The sequence below is a fragment of the Micropterus salmoides genome, unplaced genomic scaffold, assembly GCF_014851395.1.
Source record: "Micropterus salmoides isolate LMB-PRFRI ecotype aquatic unplaced genomic scaffold, ASM1485139v1 Ms_hic_scaffold_17, whole genome shotgun sequence".
NCBI classification, from domain to species: domain Eukaryota; kingdom Metazoa; phylum Chordata; class Actinopteri; order Centrarchiformes; family Centrarchidae; genus Micropterus; species Micropterus salmoides.
In genome coordinates, this window is record NW_024040817.1 from 28,334,306 (window position 1) to 28,352,966 (window position 18,661).

Consider the following 18,661-nt stretch of genomic DNA (forward strand, 5'->3'; position numbering starts at 1 on the left):
CCAATAGAAATGATGACCAAAACTACCATAATAAGACCAAAGTTGCAAACAACTTCAGTGAGCCTTTAACGTTAGCTTCAGAACGATGTTTGTTGTAAAATGTGCAGCCTCTCTGGTGATGAATCCTCGAGCTGCTCGTGGAATGTGTCGGGTGTGAACTCTCCATAGGTAGTTTGACCTCTCGCCTTCCTGGTGGGAAGAGACTTAAGCTCATTATTATTACCTTCATTACTGCAAATGCTGGACCAGATGCCGGAGCGTGAGGGGGCCCAGTGCACCCAACAGAGACCTGAGGCACTCGATTGGTCAGAAGGAGAAGAACGGTTCCCGAAGCCAAAGGGTAGATTGTTCCGGAGAGGAGACACCATCTGCTGACGGTCTCTCTCTGACTTTACATCATCTTGCTACATTAAGGACTTTGAGGAGAAGATGCTGCTCGCTTTGGATGAGGTTACAAAACTCCACCAGCACAGTTTGTTACCTCGTGCATGATAAAAAAATAATACATCTCTTGCTGTAGTATCAGCTTCAGATGTCGGATATCATGTGGCTCCCTCCCAACAAATTATATAATGCCAGTCAGTGAAACCTGAAATGTTATTTTAGTTGTAAATAAATTGTTTTCATATAAAGTATTTATGAAACCCATGGCCTCATAATCCTGAACAGGCAAGGTACAGTAGGTTGTCCTTCCTTTGAGGACTGCTAGACCTAGAAAAATGTATCAGACAAAGTTAGCAACTAGCCAGTGAGCATTTAGCAGCTGAAGATAGAGACATTTTCCCCAGGAGCTGGTGGACAGCAAAACAGAGCTAAGAAGTGAATGAATACTGGACTTCTCACCAGGTCCAAATGAATGGTAATGTTGCTCTGTATGCGCTGGATGCAGAGATGCTCACAAGTCTTTGAGCTGGAGTCCAAGTCAAGTCTCAAGTCTCTCGTGGTTATTACAAATGCTGTATGACCTGCTGCGTTCAATCCAGGTTGCTAATAAAATTGCATAGCTATAAGGACTTCTGTAACTGTAACCTGCTTTTCATTTACAGAGCACAACCATGTAATGTACAATGCAATTATTGACAGCTTATTAAATACTGTAAGTCAACACACTCCCCAGACTCTTAAACGCAGTGTTAGTTATAACTAAATAAAACTGTAAAGTTACATAGTCAACAATAAAGCTGTAACCTGTTTTTAACTTACAGAGCACAACCATGTAGCCTAATTTATGTGTGTCTACAATTATTGGCAACTTAGAAACTACTGTAAGTCAACAAACCCTGTTGACTCTCAAACCCAGTGTAAGTTATAACTAAATGTAAACTAAACTGTAAAGTTACATAGTCAACAATAAAGCTGTAACCTGTTTTTAACTTACAGAGCACAATGTGCAATGCAATCACTGACAGCTTAAACTACTGTAAGTCAACACATCCTGCAGACTCTCAAACCAGTGTAAGTTAAAACTAAATAAATCTGTAAGGTTAGATGATCAACAATAAACCTGTAACCTCTTTCCAGCCAACGGCAATAATTAAGGTGATGGCAGCCAGCGGGACGTAAATAATTACCTTAATCAACCACCACAAGTTTGGCAAGTAAACAAACGCTCGTTCATCTTTTCATAACGAACGACAGTTGGAGTAAACCTCTCGTAGGTCGTAGCTGAAGCAGGAAGCAAGCTAACGTTAGATGGCCAATGCTGAGCTAAACATGTTCACTCACCACAGGTTACTAACCTATTTGCGTTCTTGGTTTGGGTCTTGTTTTATGAACTTTTAAAGCCAAAGTTTATGATGAATGGCGGAGCGGCTGCCGGTGTTTGTTGTCCTCTCTCACGTGCGGCTGCGCGCGGCAGGTGCTACGTGTTACGTAGGCAGGTTATAGGTAACGGAGGGAGGGAAATAACAGCAAGCTCATCAGACGTTTCCTAAAAAATAAACATTGATCGCGAGTCCCGCACCTCGAGTCCGAGTCGAGTCTTAAGTCTTTTGAGGACGAGTCTCAAGTCGAGTGTGTGCGACTTAAATCGGACTCGTGTCCGAGTCTCAAACTCAAGTCCCCGTCTCTGGCTGGATGAAAGAGTGAGTCAGTCAGTTTATCCAAACTTAAAACCAACAAGAATTCATCATACTGGCAAGCCAAAGCCTGATCTTATTCCTCTGTGCCATAGAGTAATGGTTCTCAGTGGGGTCCTGGAGGGGGCTCCAGGGGGTACCCAGCAAAATACTTTATTTTTAATCTAATTCCATCCAGGAAACACAATGACTGAATGTGTGACTTGAATGTATGATAGGCTACACTTTACGTAATAAAACATCTAAAAGCAAAGCTGTGGTCTAATTTGTGTCTGTTTAGGGGAAAAAAGTTTGAGAACCACTTCCATTGAGTTCCACTGTGGCCGCACTGCGTGACATGTTCCTTCATTAATATGAACATACACACATGTAGTTTCTTTTTTCTTTAGGGGATCAATAAAGTATTTCTGATTTCTGATTCTGATATCTCATTAACCGTTTATTTGACCCATCCTGTGTCATCAGGAATGTTTTTGCTGATTACAAAGAAGGAATTTCCACTTGCTCATGCGAGTGTTGACAAAGCGTAATGGCACGAATTCAGAAAGGAGGAAACTGCTCCTGAAAAAAAGAAATTCCTCTGCCTTTCCTTTGACAGGAAATTGTGTCTTTGATCTAAGCCACCACACTCATCTGGTCATCGCATGCGAGGTGTCACTCCTTCCTGCGGCGGAGGAGCGAGGAAATTTGCACCCGCAGCTCTGGCTCATACGTTGGCTCCAGCACCTAAAAGATGAAAAATAAGATTTTAATGGGCTTAAGAAGTGCGCCCGATGAAGGCATACAGCACTGGGGAAAGTAGGACAGAGTGACGGATTCATTTGTCGTCCACTTGCATCATGCTTCTTCTGGCAGCAAGGGAGTGTCACTAATGAACACTATTGACCAAGCACAGTCAGGGGGTGAAGATTCACACCTGCCAGACTACCAGGGAAAGTGTCATTAGTGTATGTGCGTGTGTGGGTTTGTATGTGTGTCACCTACACTGACAGTGTATGGGGTCGTTTTCATGTGGAGCATCCCACATGGTCACAGATCTGTCAAATAGACGCAGGAAGCTGATGATACTACACTCACACGCAAGTATGACATCATGCATTATGCATATCATTTCTAACAGTTGCATCTGAATTCAAACGTAGGCTAGATGGAGATTTCTGATGCAGAGATTGTGCTATTGGTATTAGGCCTACAGTATGTGATTTATTTTCTGCGAACAGAAGGTGAAGGTGTGCTGATCTTGAGGTTTGTCACAGTTCGGCTGGACTGCATTGTTACTGCAGCATGCCGTCTGGGTGCATTCAGCGTCAGGGGGTGCAGGAAGAATCATTAATAATGTTAACAAGGCCTTGAGACTAACATGATCTGTCTCAAGGTCAGGCTGAGATGCACATTGGAGTAATTTCAGCATAGCAATGCCGGCAAGAGCTGGTAACTGTTGTGTGTGTGGGTAAAAAAATATATATTGGTCTATTTCTAGCAAAATAAAGCTTTTCCTCTACAGTTCTTTGCATATAAACCCAGAGCAGAGAAAGGTGGCAGAAAAAAAGTCAACAAAACAAGACTCTTCTCCCAAAGGCTTTGCTCAGACTGCAGGAAAATCTGGTGTGTGATCAGATCAAACCAGATCTTTGAGACAGACTTTACACACTGTTGTGTGTATCAGATCGGAGTTGTGAGTCCAGACATTACCAGCCCACCTGCATGGGTTGGTATGGTAACGACACAGGCTTTCCAAACGCGGAAGGAAGCGTGAGAAATGGAGATCTGTCATCTCCACACACACCCGTGGTCGCAGCAGGATCCCGCTCAGCCGCTCTGATGCACTTCCGTCATTTTTAAAGTGATGCAAAAGACACTTAGTAGGGGCGGCACTGAGACCCATTTGTAAAAAAATTGCGATTGAAATCAAACCACCTCCAAATGTGTGTGTGTGCTTACTGTTTTATTTATGTATTTTAATTTAATATATTATTTTCTATTTCTAATTTCTTTGACAATATTGTTGCTATACATTCATGCCAATAAAGCTAATTTGAATTTGTGTGTGTGTTTTCGCTGTCCAGACTTCCTAAAATCAATCATGCCAAAGAAACGGATTTGGGCTGGCAGCCTGAACATGGCCAAATCACCCGGAAACCACAACTGCAAGCACCTGTAGACAATTAGTTCATTAGGCAGTGATTGGATGCAGGTTGCAATAAATGCGACCTCTCTACTGCACACACATAGTTTCAGGGCTACTGATCCTCTGGCAAACAGAAATGGCTTGTGGAGTTCATTTGGGGTATGTTTTTCCTTTTTGTTGCAGCTTTTCTATATTTTGAGTTTCTGTTAGCTGTCCCATGTTTTCTGACCCTGCTGTGGTGTTTTCTGTGCAGGATCTTGCTGATTTGCTTCATAGATCATGTTTGCTGTTTATGGGCTACAGAAGGTGAGCAAAACCCATGCATCCCTGTAATCTAGTGCTGTGATTTACTTGCTGTGGTTTTATAGCCTACTGTTTCTCTTACAGCTCAGAGCTCCCAGAGTCAAAACGGCAACAGATATGTTGGCATCTCACAACAGGATGTTGGACCAGGAAGACCTGGTGGCAATTATCCCCAGAATCAACTCAGACAGGCCTATGTTTCTCAAGGCTCAGCCCAGAGCAGTAGCCTCAACACAAACACTGCCGTTAGCAGGGGTTATAGCCGGGGACTCTTTAGTAGTGGCTACCCTCAAGCTCTCTCACAGTCAGCTCAAGGTGGCTATGCGTCAGTTGTTCCGGAGCGCAGAGCAGGGTCAAAACCTAACTGGCGAACGAGAAAGCTGAATCGGGTGAAAGTGCCAACATGGCAGTTACCTGGCCTCGCCACTCCTGTTGCTAGTGGGGGTTTTGTAAGTCAGTACAATCGGAACCAGGATAACGTTCTTGATAACAGCAAGAAGAGAACTTGGCCAGTTCAGCATGGTACACCTCGTGCTAGCAAACAGCACCGTAGCTCTGCATCTGCTCAGAGGTCTAGCAAAAGCTACCCTTTCACAATGGCCTCCCACCAGTCTGCAGCACAGAAAGCTCGCAGTGCTTCAGCTAAATCACCAGTGTACAATATTGCGACAGGGTCTTCTAGCCTATTTAGCGCAGGTGCTCTTGCTCCACAGACGCATTCTGTACGGCTGCCGACATCAGGCAGTGCCCCTGCTAGAAGAGTCTCTTCACGTCGTCGCCCTGATTTATCTAAACCCTCCTGTTTCTCACCTTCTCAAAATGAGAGAACTAGAAGTGACCCAAGCCAGACTGAAGCTGCAAAACCATACCAGAGCAGACTGTTTACTGTGAATAGGGGACACGCCCAAGGAAGCTCCAAGTCTACTTCTACGTCCAACATGGCCTATAGCCAGCTCTTTCCAGTGTCTAGCATAGGCAGCGTCCGACCAGGCAGTCTAGAGATGCCCACAAGTCAAAGGTTGAGCTACAAACCCAGCTACGCCTCCAGTGAGCAGATTACCAGCAGTACAGGCTCTCTCCAAGCCTCTTGGAACAGCAGGAACTCTGCCCAGGGAGCTCGTAACCTCCCTGCCTTTCAGCGGTTTGTCCCAACCAAAACCCTCAACATCCCTCAGTGCTTCGGGGGCTACGCAATCAGGCGGCTGAAGAAACCTGACCAGGAGGAAGAGGGTGTCCAGAAGCCACAGCAGACCTACACAGCTCGGTCATGGCGGCCGGCGTCTCCCGAGCCACATGTCCCAAGCAAATTGCTGAGGATAAGGCCATCTTGGACTCTAGCCGGTGAGTATCTAATACTTTCTGGTCCATTTGCTTAAGCCTGGTGTGTGTGTGTGTCTGTATACACTTTTTCTATAATATGTCTTGTTCTTCCAATAGGTGCAGCAGGTCCTTGGCCAACCTATTAATGTTTTGAAATAAAGTTATTAATTTAAATCTTGGTTTGTGTCTTGAATTCACCTCACTAGTAGTGCAGTACTAGTGCCAAAGCATGTGTGCACATTTGTGTAGTCTTGGTGCCATCTAGTGTGTAAAAGACGCATTGCAAAAAATGGTTCTTGCAAACCAGACTGTGTCAAAATGCCCTGTCAATGTAATCCTTTGCAAATGCAAGGACTTAACAACTTGCCGCTCTGGAACAGAATCTTCTGGGAAATCGGACTATCAAAGGTGATTTCACTGGATGCATTGAAATTAAAATGAGAACTCAACATTTAACAACTTAAACAGTTCACTGAATGTAAGCCTCTAGGAGGGGGGGACAGGCAAAGGATGCTGTCTTAAAACCAGCTTTTTTTTTTTCTTGGAAGAAAACCACCTGTCAACTGATGTGTTCAGATTAAATCAGTTCCCATCAGAAGCGCTTGCTACCATGATTACTCTAGTTACTTTGTCCACATTTAAAATGAAAAGGATGTGCCAAGGTACATATTTATCTCTCTGAAAGCACATGAGCAACAGAATACACCTCCATGTAGGAGGTAGAAACAAATGATTGACTTCTCATTTGTGGTCAAAGTAATCTCTTGCACCAGAAGAATATTTCAACTTTGCTCGGACTATCCCTCAAAAGGCATTTTACTTGGAAGATGTGCCTCAAACACAAGTGATCTGGGCTGTGTTGAGGGGAAAGTGACGCGTTTCACTGAACAAAGCCCTCAGTGCGACCTGTCCTGTGGCACTTCGAGTCTTCACACTGAAATTTTGTTAAACCCCTGATTTGATTTCAGAGCTGTTAAACATGTAGGAGCTGCTCCAACATGGGACTGATGGGGGGGGGACCAAAATCTGAGGGTAAGGGATCTCGGAGAATACTGGATCATGCTACATAGTCTGTTTTATTGAATCAAAGTTGTAAATAAATAGGAAGGTACTGCACAGCCCCAAAGTACATGGACACAACTGTAGCTTAAATACTTGGATAAAAATGGTACTGGATGGATGAAATGGACAAAGTAAATACGATCAGTAATACAGCATTATCTTGACATTACTAGGTTACTTGTTTAATGTATGTTTACCAAATAATTCAAATCACAGCGTGGAAACTTCTGCTGATGGTTTGGTCAGTGTGTTCAGTATACTGCTGTGGTGCTGGAGCTTCTTCTCGACTGTCATTCCCTCAGGAAGAGTCCTGCACTGAAACTAAAAACAAGAACTTAATATGTATGATATAGAACTAATAAGATGTTTATGATTTCATAAATATCATCTATGTACAGTATGTAATGTTAACTGGTTTATCACAACTTTCTATTTGGTGACTTCTAACAAACTCATGGACCCCCATTTGACAAGACTTTGTTCCAGGATCACCAATCTGATACGATTTAGGCTTTTAGATTTTTATTAAATTACAGAATGTGTATGAAACCCACGACCAAAATAGTCCGACATTCTGTCATTGTGTTACTCATGGATGGAATTATAGTGAAAATATATTATTTCCCGTTTTGCTGGGGATCCCCTGGAACCCTCTCAAGGACCCCTGGGGGTCCCTGAACCCTAATGTGAGAATAACTGGTCAAACTTACTTAGTCGGCTGAAGCAGCTCTGCTCTATAGGTTGCCCTCCTCGTACTCTTGACTGCTGGGGGAGGTGAGGTGGGGGTGGAGGGTTTTGGGGATCGAATTCCTTCAGTCTGGTGGTTGACATCCACCTCCGGGTGCCTCAGGAGATGCAGGAGTTCTGCCCTGACATAAAACAACCAACTCATGAACATGATGTTATCAAATATCAACATTCAGTATGTAACGTTAACTTACCACAGACTTGTCACTGACTACGTTTGCAGTCTTAATAAAAGGCTTGCTTACTTGTCTCGTGGAATGCCACATGCTCTCCATCGTATCCTTTCTTTTGTCGACCTTCTCATCTGGTCGGGTGTGAGCGTTTCTTCTTCGTCGTCATGGAAACCCAGGATGTACTGTGGAAACGTGCAGTCTCTTCTCTCCAGTGGGCTGCTCCAAGATCCCCAACAGTTACCACGTATTACCACAGGGAGGCACTGCAGGGGTGTTGGTGGTGGAGCGATCGTGGACTGGCGGGAAGACACTCAGCTCCTCTTTCACCTCTCAAGGTATTTGGAGTCAGCCAGTGGCAAAAGCTGGGGGAACATAAAAATACACCAGAGTGAATGATTAACTAAAAGTGAAAATGAGATTTGCAGGAGACGTGTGTTAATGTTGTCATGAGCTATATCCATACCGTATCTGCTGCAGCCTCCTCCACCTCTGTGAAGAAGCATCAAAGTACAACAGAATAAGGAATAAATCTTCTTTGAAAGATTAAATAAGACAGTTTTGTTAATGGTGTTATTAATTATGAGCATACCTCTGCTAGTTACAGCCTTCTGAGTAATGGAATCAAACAAAGAAAGAAGGAATCACACAATTACTTATGAGACTGTTGTTAATGATTTTTGTACCTGTGTCTCATGAAGTGACTTTCACCTCAGTAAATAAAGAGTGAGTAATCTTATTAATAAGTGACATGCAATGAATAAACAGGTAGATCATATGTCATCTGTTTTGTGTGGGGTGTAAATATACTGATATCATACAATTATACTGTAGGCTATATGAGGAGGACAGAAATGAATAGAAAAAGAGGTCTCTACTAAGTTCCACATCTAAAAAGATATCTGTTTTAGCTGAATTCACCACAGTCAAATTTTGCCAAATCAATTCTGTCACATCACATCATATTACAATGACTGGAAGGAGATGATAGAAAGTGTGAACAGACTCTTCTGAGGACCTTGGGTGGTTTAGAAGAGATTATTCTGTGTGAACTGTGTGTTTGCAAGATGATGTCTCACCATCACCCCAATAGTTGACAATAGGCTGTGTAAAGTATTGACATAGCCAACAAGTTTGATGTGCGCAAAACCGCATGCGTAATTACGCACGCCGTTCATGCGGTCACACACACAGTTGCACGACGAACACCTAAAGCACCACTTTTCATTCGAAAGACATTTCACTTCAACAATTCTAGTTCTTTATCCAACGAAAAGTCAGACAACTGCTGGTCCATTTAGCTCCTCCTTCACTCCGGCTCATAACAACATGCGTTTTAATGAATAGTATCTGATAATGAGTTCACAAATGTGATGAACGTTTAACTTAAAAGGACACGGCGCTCAGACAACAGCTGTCAATACATTTAAAACGAGCAAACTCAGCTGTCCACAAAGGGGAAAAGACCCTGGTTTGTTTACACCTGCGCCTTCTGCTCCTAATTTTGTGAGAAATGGCCCAGTCGCCATCTTTTTTTCCCCAAACGTTTGACAGTTACATATGTGTTCCACATTATATGTAACTGATGATTAAATGTAACCTATATAACATTGTTTCTTAAGAGGTGTGATTCTGTGTTGGACAGGAAACCTTACTTTTTAAAAACACTGAGTTTGTCGATGTACTTATCTTTCATGTGTTATAGACATTGTAAAGCCTAGAGTAACTGCAGTCCGATTCTCTTTTCCTAAGTCCTTATGAATATTCCTTCACATCTTTCCTTGACCTCATGATGTTTTCCATAGAGTTCAAGGAAACGTGTTAGGAAAAGACATCATTTTTTTGACTATCTGACTGCAGCCTAGATTTTTTTCGCACAGAGCCCGCGTTTCACCACTTTCACTGGGCGTTTAACCAGCCAGGAAGTGTTCTAATAAAACTTCATGGAAATGCAATAATAATCACTGGAATAATCTTTTTAAAATTAAGTTGAGCCCATGTGATATGGCGGCAGCTCTTGCCACATGTACTTATACCTCACTAGCTCACATTCAAAATATTTACAGCTGCGACATAAAAATGAAAAAATACCTGCAACCAAAGTGAACACATAATACTGTAGATACACTACCTGATGTGAAACACTGAGTCAAAGGAAGCAGATTCATCAGACCTCTTGGCACACAGTGATACAGGGTCGCGGGGGGGCTGAAAGGCGGGGTACACCCTGGACAGGTCGCCAGTCCATCACAGGGCCACACATAGACAAACAACCACTCACGCTCACACCTAAGGACAATTTAGAGTCACCAATTAACCTCTTTGGACTGTGGGAGGAAGCCGGAGCACCCGGAGAGAACATGCAAACTCCACACAGAAAGGCCAGGGCAACCGGGATTTGAACCCACGACCTTCTTGCTGTGAGGCGACAGTGCTAACCACCGCACATACAATCAGTTAATTGATATTGTTCTGATGCAGGGACACGCTGTACTTTGCCGTTCTGACCAGATGAGGGTGCCCTGCCTTCAGAGAAGAAAGAGGAGCCAGCTGAAGAACAAGATGAACACAGATTGTATGTTGGCCACACATTAAAGACTAAATGTATGTTAATAACAAATCATAATAACAGTGCATAGGTTAAGTTCAAATCCTCATAAGTGTGATGTAATAGTCTATTCTATATAGAGCTATGGCCCTTTCCTGCTTTAAATACAATGCTCTGTGATGCAAGACTCATTTTACTACCTATCAAGGCAAATCTTAGCAATCACTGACTGCATCTTATGCTGAAATCAATATTTGAGGATATGGATATTGATGTTCCACTGAATCCCTTACATGCTCTGTAATCAGTGCTGTCAGCACTTCAGTATGTTGGGAGCAAATCTACATGAGAGGGGATGGAGGGATGGTGGCGGGGTGGCTCTGAAAGATTTGTTAGGCGCTTTTTGTTGATGCAATTATAACAGCTCAGGAATCTCTTTAGAGACGTGGAGAATCTCTGGCAGTGTGCGTTTACCACTGGCGGCTATAATTGTTTGTCATGGCTCTTCTAAATATCCATGACAGATGTCTTCAGGCCTCAGCGAGCTTAAGGCGCTAGCATGACTTAAATATAATGCACAGAACCTCGAGGTTGTTTTCCTGGCACCTGTAGCTTAGTATGGAGCCGGAGTGCCGGACAGATGTGGCAGGTAGCAGCTGCAAGATGGAGACACTACAGATTAAGAATTTTCAGAGCCAAGTCCATATATCTTTGTCGCCTCTTACATTTGTTTCTCTACCTTTTTGGTCTAGTTAGTCACTCTCTTGTTCTGACTACTTCGACCCTTGTACAGAAACAATATCCAATAAAAATTTGTGCCTATCAGAGGCCAATTACAAATGGCTAAGAATGTGTCTTTTGAGTGCCTGTAGTGAGAATAACCACGTCAGCCGGTTGTTCCCCACTTTGGTCCAGTCTGACATGTCTGGATGGATTTTCCATGAAATTTAGTAAAGACATCCATGTCCCCCTTAGGCTGAATTGTAAAAACCCCAACGTGTGCCAGGTCAGGTCAGAGGCTTAGCTGTACTTTGTGTTTAGTGCTAATTAGCAAACACATGCTGACACACTAAACTCAGATGGTAAAAACGGGCCGTTAATGGCTCTGATTTTTACATTTTCAGATCACAAACTCATAAACTTCAGCTGTAGTTTTCCAATATCTATATCTCCTCAGAAGAAAATGCTGACTTGCTGATCGTAAAATCAATTCTGTTAATTCAACTTCTTTCTCTGCTTCGATAAGGGCTTCTACTTTATCAGAATGTCTACTGTCTAACTGTCCATCAGAAATCTGCTGTATCTACAATAATGCTCTGTCTCAAACACTTGAGATGCATGCTCCTGTTAAAACTAGACTGGTTCCATCTACACGTACCTCACCCTGGTTCACTCCTGAACTTCGAATGATGAAAACTGAGGGTCGCCGCCTAGAAAGACTATACAGGCAAACTGGACTCATTGTGCACTCTTTGGCTCTTAAAGAACATCTGCTCAACTACCGTACAGCCCTTTGCTATGGTTAACAAACTCACAAATCCACCACAACATGTTATGTCAGGCTCTGAGGAGCTTGTAAATAGCTTCTCTAAATTATTTTCAGACAAATTGATGTGAATCACTTATTCCATCACCAAAAACACTCATACAAGTGACTCAAACTTAATGTTATCTGGTCCAGCTCACTCATCAAACTCTCTCTCTACTTTTACTCTGACTACTCCTGTTGCTATAAGTGATCTAATTGTGAAGTCAAATTCTACATCCTGCCGGCTCGATCCTACACCTACTATTTTGCTTAAGATGTGTGTCCTCGAGGTTGCACCATTCATAATGCATATGATAAACTGTAGTTTAGCTTCTGCCATTGTCCCAGCAGAATCAAAAACAGCTGCGGTGACCCCCATTCTTAAAAAACCTGGCCTTGATCATCTAAACATGGACAATTACAGACCAATATCCAATTTAACATTTTTAAGCAAAATCCTTGAAAAGGCTGTTGCTTCGCAATTGCGATCTTATTTGGATATAAATGGTCTTTTTGAACCTTTTCAGTCAGGTTTTCGTAGCACTGAAACTGCTCTTCTGCGTGTGGTTAACGACATTCTTTTGTCCATGGATTCAGGGTTAAATAATAAACATCTTGATGCTCCTTGATCTAAGCGTTGCTTTTGACACAGTCTGCCATGAACTACTTATTTCTCGGCTTTCTGATATCGGCATCACTGGTTCCGCTCTTTCCTGGCTTATATCCTATATCAGCGACAGAAAGTATATCAGCATACAAGGTCATAATTCTGCCACTATTTCACTTACACAGGGTGTTCCTCAAGGTTCAGTTCTTGGTCCACTATTGTTCATCATCTATATACACCCACTTGGTAACATCATACGCAGGCATGGATTTCAATTCCATTGCTATGCTGATGACATCCAAATTTATTTCATCACCAGCTCCGACAGGCCATCCCTGCCTGACTCACTCACTGCATGTATCAGGGACATCAAGCATTGGATGTCCCTTAACTTCCTCAAATTAAATGATAATAAAACTGAGATATTAGTAATCGGCTCTGCTGCCTCAGTCAAAAGGATGGACCAGTTCTTCTATATTGATGGTTTCCAATATTAAGCCTTCATCACGGACTCGTAACCTCGGTGTCTTATTCGACTCAACTCTATCTTTTGGCTCTCATATTTCTTCTCATGTCAAAAACTCTTTCTTTCATCTTCGGAATATTGCTCGTCTAAGATCTTCTCTCACTTTAGCTGACGCTGAAATCTTAATCCATACATTAATCACATCACGTCTGGATTATTGCAATGCATTATTTCTTGGTCTTCCCAAAAAACTTATTGCAAGATTACAGTACGTTCAAAACTCAGCAGCAAGAGTTCTCACCTCCACCAGGCGTTCTGCTCACATTACTCCGGTGCTTCATGACCTTCGCTGGCTACCCGTGGCATCACAAATCCACTTTAAGGTATTGCTTCTAACATTTAAAGGCATTAAATGGTCTTGCACCCCGATATTTGTCTGATTTTTTCTACCACCTACCGCCCTGCACGGCCTCTCAGATCAACTGAACTTGGTTTATTGTCCATCCCTCGTTTCCAGTTGTCTACAGTGGGTGGAAGGTCATTTAGTGTTAAGGCTCCAAAATTATGGAATTCACTGCCCCTTTCACTTCGAAATATTTCATCTGTGGCTACATTCAAGACACAGTTAAAAGCACATCTATTTAACATGTATTTCGTTTAAATGTGACTATATGTATCCTATGTGATTGTAAGTTGTGTGTTAGTGTGTAAATGTACCATGTAAAGCGACCTTGAGCTCTGGTAAGGCGCTATATAAATAAAACTTCTTCTTCGAAAAATGGTTAACATTATGGTAAACAGACTGTACTTTACACCACATGTTACATTCAGCCCATTCACACACTGATGGCAGGGGCTAGTGTGCAAGGTGCCTCAACTGCTCATCAGAAGCAGAAACTAATAAATTCACACACACAGATATCGGGAGCAATTTGGGGTTCAGTATCTTGCCCAAAGACACTTTGACAAGCAGACTGGAGGGTTAGACCGCCAACCTTCTGATTAGTGGACAACCCGCTCTAACTCTAGAGCCACAGCTGGCCCTGCTAAACTTGCCCCGCCCCTGCTATTATGTATGTATATTATGTTAGCATTGGTCTTGTTGGACTAGATATGTGAAATAGTAGGTTTTTTTATTATTTTATTTCCAATTTCTGCTCGTCTAATTTTCAGCCTTCTCTTAATGTAAAGCTCTTAAAACTGCATTTTCCTTGTGAAAAATGTGCTCTATAAATGTATATTTCTAATTTGGATATTATCAGAGTTCAAGAACAGACTGAGAATCTTCTCAGTGCACCTCTGGTTTATTTCAGGAGATCCACCTGCCTTTGTGCATTTAACCACGTCAAGGTGAAAATGTTGTGAAAATGGAAGTGAAGCCTTTACTTCGTTTTCATGTCTCTTTTGCAAAAGAGATCTTGATCTCAGTGAGACTTCCTGAATAAAAAAAAGCCTAACTAAGTAAAACCACATCAAGAAGTGGTTGTAGTCTTTTTAAAATAATTTAGTTGGTGCCAGATTTAGCCCATGCAGACTGTGTCTTGTTTTTACAGATGCTATTTTGTCTCACCACTGAGGACTAAAATGGAAATATTTCAAAACAGTATTATGTCATCTACTGGAGTGAGTTGTAATTTTGTGCCTCCCAAATTAACCTGGGCTCATTATAAGCACATCAGGTTTTTTTCCACTGGCTGCTTTGAATGCAGCTTCTGTCAAAATATCACAAATGATATTCAGAGACAATATTGTAGGGGTGGAGTGTTCGCCCTTAGTAAATGAGAACTACTAGGATATCTGTATGAATCAAATATATATATATCAGCAAGGACAGCCATGCAACAGCAGGGTAAGATGTCAATCAATGCACGGATAGAAAACATGGCTGTGCATTGGATAGGCAGGATCCCCCACATGGCTGTGTGTTGCGTCTCTGCATCCATGTGTAAATATCAAAACCATCAGCCAAACACACTGTATACTACTTCAGACATATCGAGGAAGGAGTAATAAATCCACTGCAAACGTCTTACGAAGATTTAATGTACATTTATTCTTAACACGTGGAACATATAGTATAAAGATTTCATACTGAATAAATGATATTCATTAAGCCAAAAAAAGGAAAAAAGAGGAATTTACATCAAGTTTTTAGCTACATCATCTGAAATACAAATATGCAGAATCCGCATCACTGGAAAAAAAATAATTAAAATGGTTTCTTCATCAAGGTCTAGTTTGTCATTTATGGAGGAGCTCAAATGGAACCGCAGACATGATTTATGTTATATTCTCTACACCCGGACCGGAGACAAACTGAAACTTGAAGTTGTGTTTGTTGGGGGTGGCGTTGGACAGCAGCTAAACACCCCCAGGAGCGCGATACGAGCAGGGTTGAGGCGCCTAAGTAACGGAGAGGGTGGGTGTCAAGTAATCACATTGCTTACTTGATGCAGGAGGGGGAGGGGGGGGGGACTTGGCGTCAAAGATTAAAAATGGTGAAGAGCAACAGAAGTTGAGAAAGAGAGAGAAGTGTAATGTACAACATCATATATACACTGCAGCTCGGACTGCATCTAGAGTTGAGGACCAGTCCTAAAGAGGTGACTTTTTAATATAAGGGTCAAGTCATACAATCAAGGGACAAAGAGAAGAGGTCGGGGTGTTGTAGGTTCACCATACTTTGGGGGGAAAGCCGTTTTCTCTCTCGACATTAACTAAAACTGTTTTTAAAAACTACAGTTTGCTGCCAAGCCAGCGTATCTCAGTGTGAAACAGTATTATTACAGTATGTTTACAGTTTTTAAGGTGTACAGTACAGAAAAAAGTCCTACAATCTACTGCACAGGCCTCCCATGACAGATGTCTGTTCACAGCCAATAATGTGGTTCCTGTGGGGCTGAGTATATAGCATCCAAAGTTACAGCAATTATACCACACCACAGTCCGTGAGTCTATGTAGCCTCCAAACATGAACCATAATATTGTTTAGTCCGTGCCCTCTTCCCCCTGCCGACCCCTCGAGGGAGGAAGCGAGCACATGTATCCCCCAAACTCACTGTAAACGAGACAGCAACTTTGGTTACAGTTTCTTCTTTTTTTTTCTGGAGATTTTTCTTTTCATTAAAAAACAAGTCCTTTTCCGCAGGGCAGCGCACTCTGTCCTATGCCGGGGTCCCAATCTGCTCTTCGTTGTCAGTATCTTTCCATTTCAGACGCTTAAAATCCACAGCTACTTCATGATATTCCTTCCTTTAGTGAGAAGCAGGGGGAGAAAGACAGTGGAATCCGAGGTGATTTTGCATAAATAAAAAAAAAACAAAATAGGACAGTCAGTTTTGCTCTTTTCACTCACACGCAACAGACACACGCACATACAAAAAAAGGGGAGGAGGGGGGGGTGACTGGGAACGGAAAGAGGCAGAGCTGAAACCTCCCCACGGCTGTCATGACTGGCCAATCAGAAACAGTACGTCACAGATCACCTGGGACACCAGAGAGTTCATAAGTGGGGACACTGAGATGTCAAGTAGCCGCGACTCGTACAACGTGAACTCCGAGTGGTTTTCCTCCACCTTCGCCAGGGCGTGCAGGGCTCGGGCTGCCCGCCGCATCATGTCCACGCTGGTGGGCTCAAACTGAGGTGCACCCTGCATTTGTAGCAGAGAGCTCTGGCTCTGCTGGTACTGTGTGGCAGCTAGGCTGTCCTCCAGGAAGCCCAGCAGGTTACCCACGCTGCCTTTCTGCACAGCAATAGCCCGCGCCGCTAGGCTGTCACCCTGGGCCAAGTTAGCCAACAGGACGACCGCCATTTCCCGGCAAACGGCCACCTTGCGTTCACCGACCAGGCGCACCAGGGAGCCGTACAGCTTCTCTAAGCGGCTGAACGGCGGCGTTGCCAGGATGAGGTCGACGTTGTTGTCCTGGATGCTGAGCTTGCTGAGGGTCTCGAGGACCAGTCTCTGGGGGGAAAGTGAGCCGTGGGGCCCCAGTGTAGGGAAGGGGTCCAGGGCCTCCGCTGAGGGGCAGACAGCCCAGTGGAGCAGGCCATCCAGCAGAGGCAGGCATATACTCTCTGGGTAGATAGAAAGGTCCAGCTGGCCTGAGATGTTCGCCAGAGTGACCAGGCAGTTTTCCCTTAACACCTCGAGGCAGTCCCACCACCACTCATCTCTCTCGCAGCTCACGCCTTCATCCTCCTCCTCCTCCTTCTCGTAGGTGACCGGTGCCTGTTTACGCTCGGGGTGCCTGTGGTGGAGCAGCACCAGGCGGCCCAACAGCAGCAGGAGGCCTGGGTGTTTCGACATCTCCAGGTCGTTCCCCGGAACGAAGGAGAGGCTGCGCACTATGTTGGAAATGCAGATGCAACGCCGGGCTAGTGAGTCCTGCCAGTCTGACAGCGTGCTGAGCGGCGTTTCGTCCTTGCTGTGAGGCTCGTCCTCCAGGATTTTGATGTTGCGTCGGCTCTGGAGGTCAGGGTTGATGCTGAACAGGTACTTGCCGTTCTCCTTCTGCTCTTCGGCGCCTCCACGAACCACTTCCTCTGTGACCGACCCCGGGCGGGCAGATAGTACATCATCGATGGTGGCAGTGACTGGTGCACCAATGGGAAGAAGAGGAGACTTCTGAGGTTCAGAAGACTGGGGTTGCTGCGGCCGAGGCTTGTCTTCCCCGTTGGACTTGGATTTCTCAGGGTTTTCCGTCACCACCTCGGTCACCTGGACCTTCTTGCGGCTCTCAGTGGCTGTTGGTGTGCGTTTCCTCTGCTTGAGAAGGTCCATCTGGCTCTCAAAGTGGGTCTGGATGTGTTCGGTGGTGTCACCACCACCAATGCTCCAGTGTATTAAGCCGCTATCGAAGCTCTGCCGCTGCCCGAGCTTGGACGAGTTGTTCACCAGGAAGGGATTCTTCTTCCGCACCACCTTGATGGGGAGTTTATCAAACTTGCTAGCCTGCTTGGGCTTTTCCGAGTGGAGGTTGGGGTCCTGGGAGGACCCTGAGGTAGAGGTATTGGGTTCCTTGATAGAAGACTCCCTTTCCTTCTCCTCGTCCTCGTCCTCTGAAGACTTGTGTTTCTGTGAGCTCTCCTCCTCCTGCTTCACCTGGACCAGTGAGGAGATGTCGGTGTTGGCCTTCGTTTCCTCTACCTCCTCGTCCTCTTCGTCCTCTTCTTCGATGTCCATGTCCTCGCCCTCAGGCATGGGAATTTCGTCATCTGAGTCCTCAGCTGCGTTGGGGTCTATGAGTGTGCGCTGGCCGGGGTCTCCGACTTCATACTCCTTTAAGATGCCAAAGATCTCGATGAGGCAGCGTCTGAAGTACTCCACCACCAGCTCCAGGAATCCAGGCAGCTGAGAGACCAGAGAACAAAGTCACCAAAACAATCCTCTACACACGGTGTGACAAGATAAAAGACGCGGGCTTGTGAAACTTACCTGGCACAAGTTAAAAGTAGAAATGCTATTGTCATCATAAAGTAAAATGTTTATGGTGTCCAGGGCCCAAGTGCTTTCAGCTAGTAAGCCTGACTTTAGTGACATCATCACTCTCCAAGCCTCAGGAGTGCCTGTAAAAAGACCAAAACAGAGTGAATACGAGCCAACTCGGTCATGATCAGCAATCACAGGTGTTCAAAATAAGCAGCGTTTATCTGTTAAACTATTTCAAATTGGCAGGCAGGTGGGCATTCATCAGACATTTGGTG

At 44.0% G+C, this 18,661-nt stretch overlaps 2 protein-coding genes and 1 long non-coding RNA gene across 4 annotated transcripts in view; 1 reads left to right on the forward strand and 2 right to left on the reverse strand.

The window, feature by feature from the left end:
* Positions 1 to 4,303: 4,303 nt before the first annotated feature.
* On the forward strand, positions 4,304 to 6,003 carry LOC119907769. The gene is made up of 4 exons (XM_038725457.1): positions 4,304 to 4,365; positions 4,460 to 4,512; positions 4,594 to 5,850; positions 5,947 to 6,003. Exons 1-4 carry the CDS (start codon positions 4,343 to 4,345, stop codon positions 5,973 to 5,975), a joined length of 1,362 nt encoding a protein of 453 aa, XP_038581385.1. The 5' UTR covers positions 4,304 to 4,342; the 3' UTR covers positions 5,976 to 6,003.
* Positions 6,004 to 6,915: 912 nt separating this feature from the next.
* Positions 6,916 to 8,200, reverse strand: LOC119907770. Its single transcript, XR_005445131.1, has 3 exons — positions 7,884 to 8,200; positions 7,602 to 7,760; positions 6,916 to 7,212 (listed from the first exon to the last, which is right to left on the reverse strand). It is a non-coding gene; the product is annotated as an uncharacterized LOC119907770 (long non-coding RNA).
* An 8,203-nt stretch (positions 8,201 to 16,403) lies between these two features.
* Positions 16,404 to 18,661, reverse strand: part of arid1ab (AT rich interactive domain 1Ab (SWI-like)) — a 52,061-nt gene continuing 49,803 nt past the window's right edge. For both annotated transcript variants that reach the window (XM_038725458.1, XM_038725459.1), the window contains 2 exons: positions 18,393 to 18,523; positions 16,404 to 18,308 (listed from right to left, as the gene is read on the reverse strand). In XM_038725458.1, coding sequence (XP_038581386.1) covers positions 16,404 to 18,308; positions 18,393 to 18,523 — 2,036 coding nt within the window. The remainder of the gene's footprint in view (positions 18,309 to 18,392; positions 18,524 to 18,661) is intronic.

What these genes read in the sequence shown, in the direction of transcription:
- LOC119907769 (XM_038725457.1), top strand. Translation starts at nt 4,343, where the DNA reads ATGGCTTGTGGAGTTCATTTGGG. An exon ending in CTGTTTATGGGCTACAGAAG is followed by an intron (nt 4,513 to 4,593) that starts GTGAGCAAAACC and finishes TTTCTCTTACAG; the next exon opens with CTCAGAGCTCCCAGAGTCAA. An exon ending in GCCATCTTGGACTCTAGCCG is followed by an intron (nt 5,851 to 5,946) that starts GTGAGTATCTAA and finishes TTCTTCCAATAG; the next exon opens with GTGCAGCAGGTCCTTGGCCA.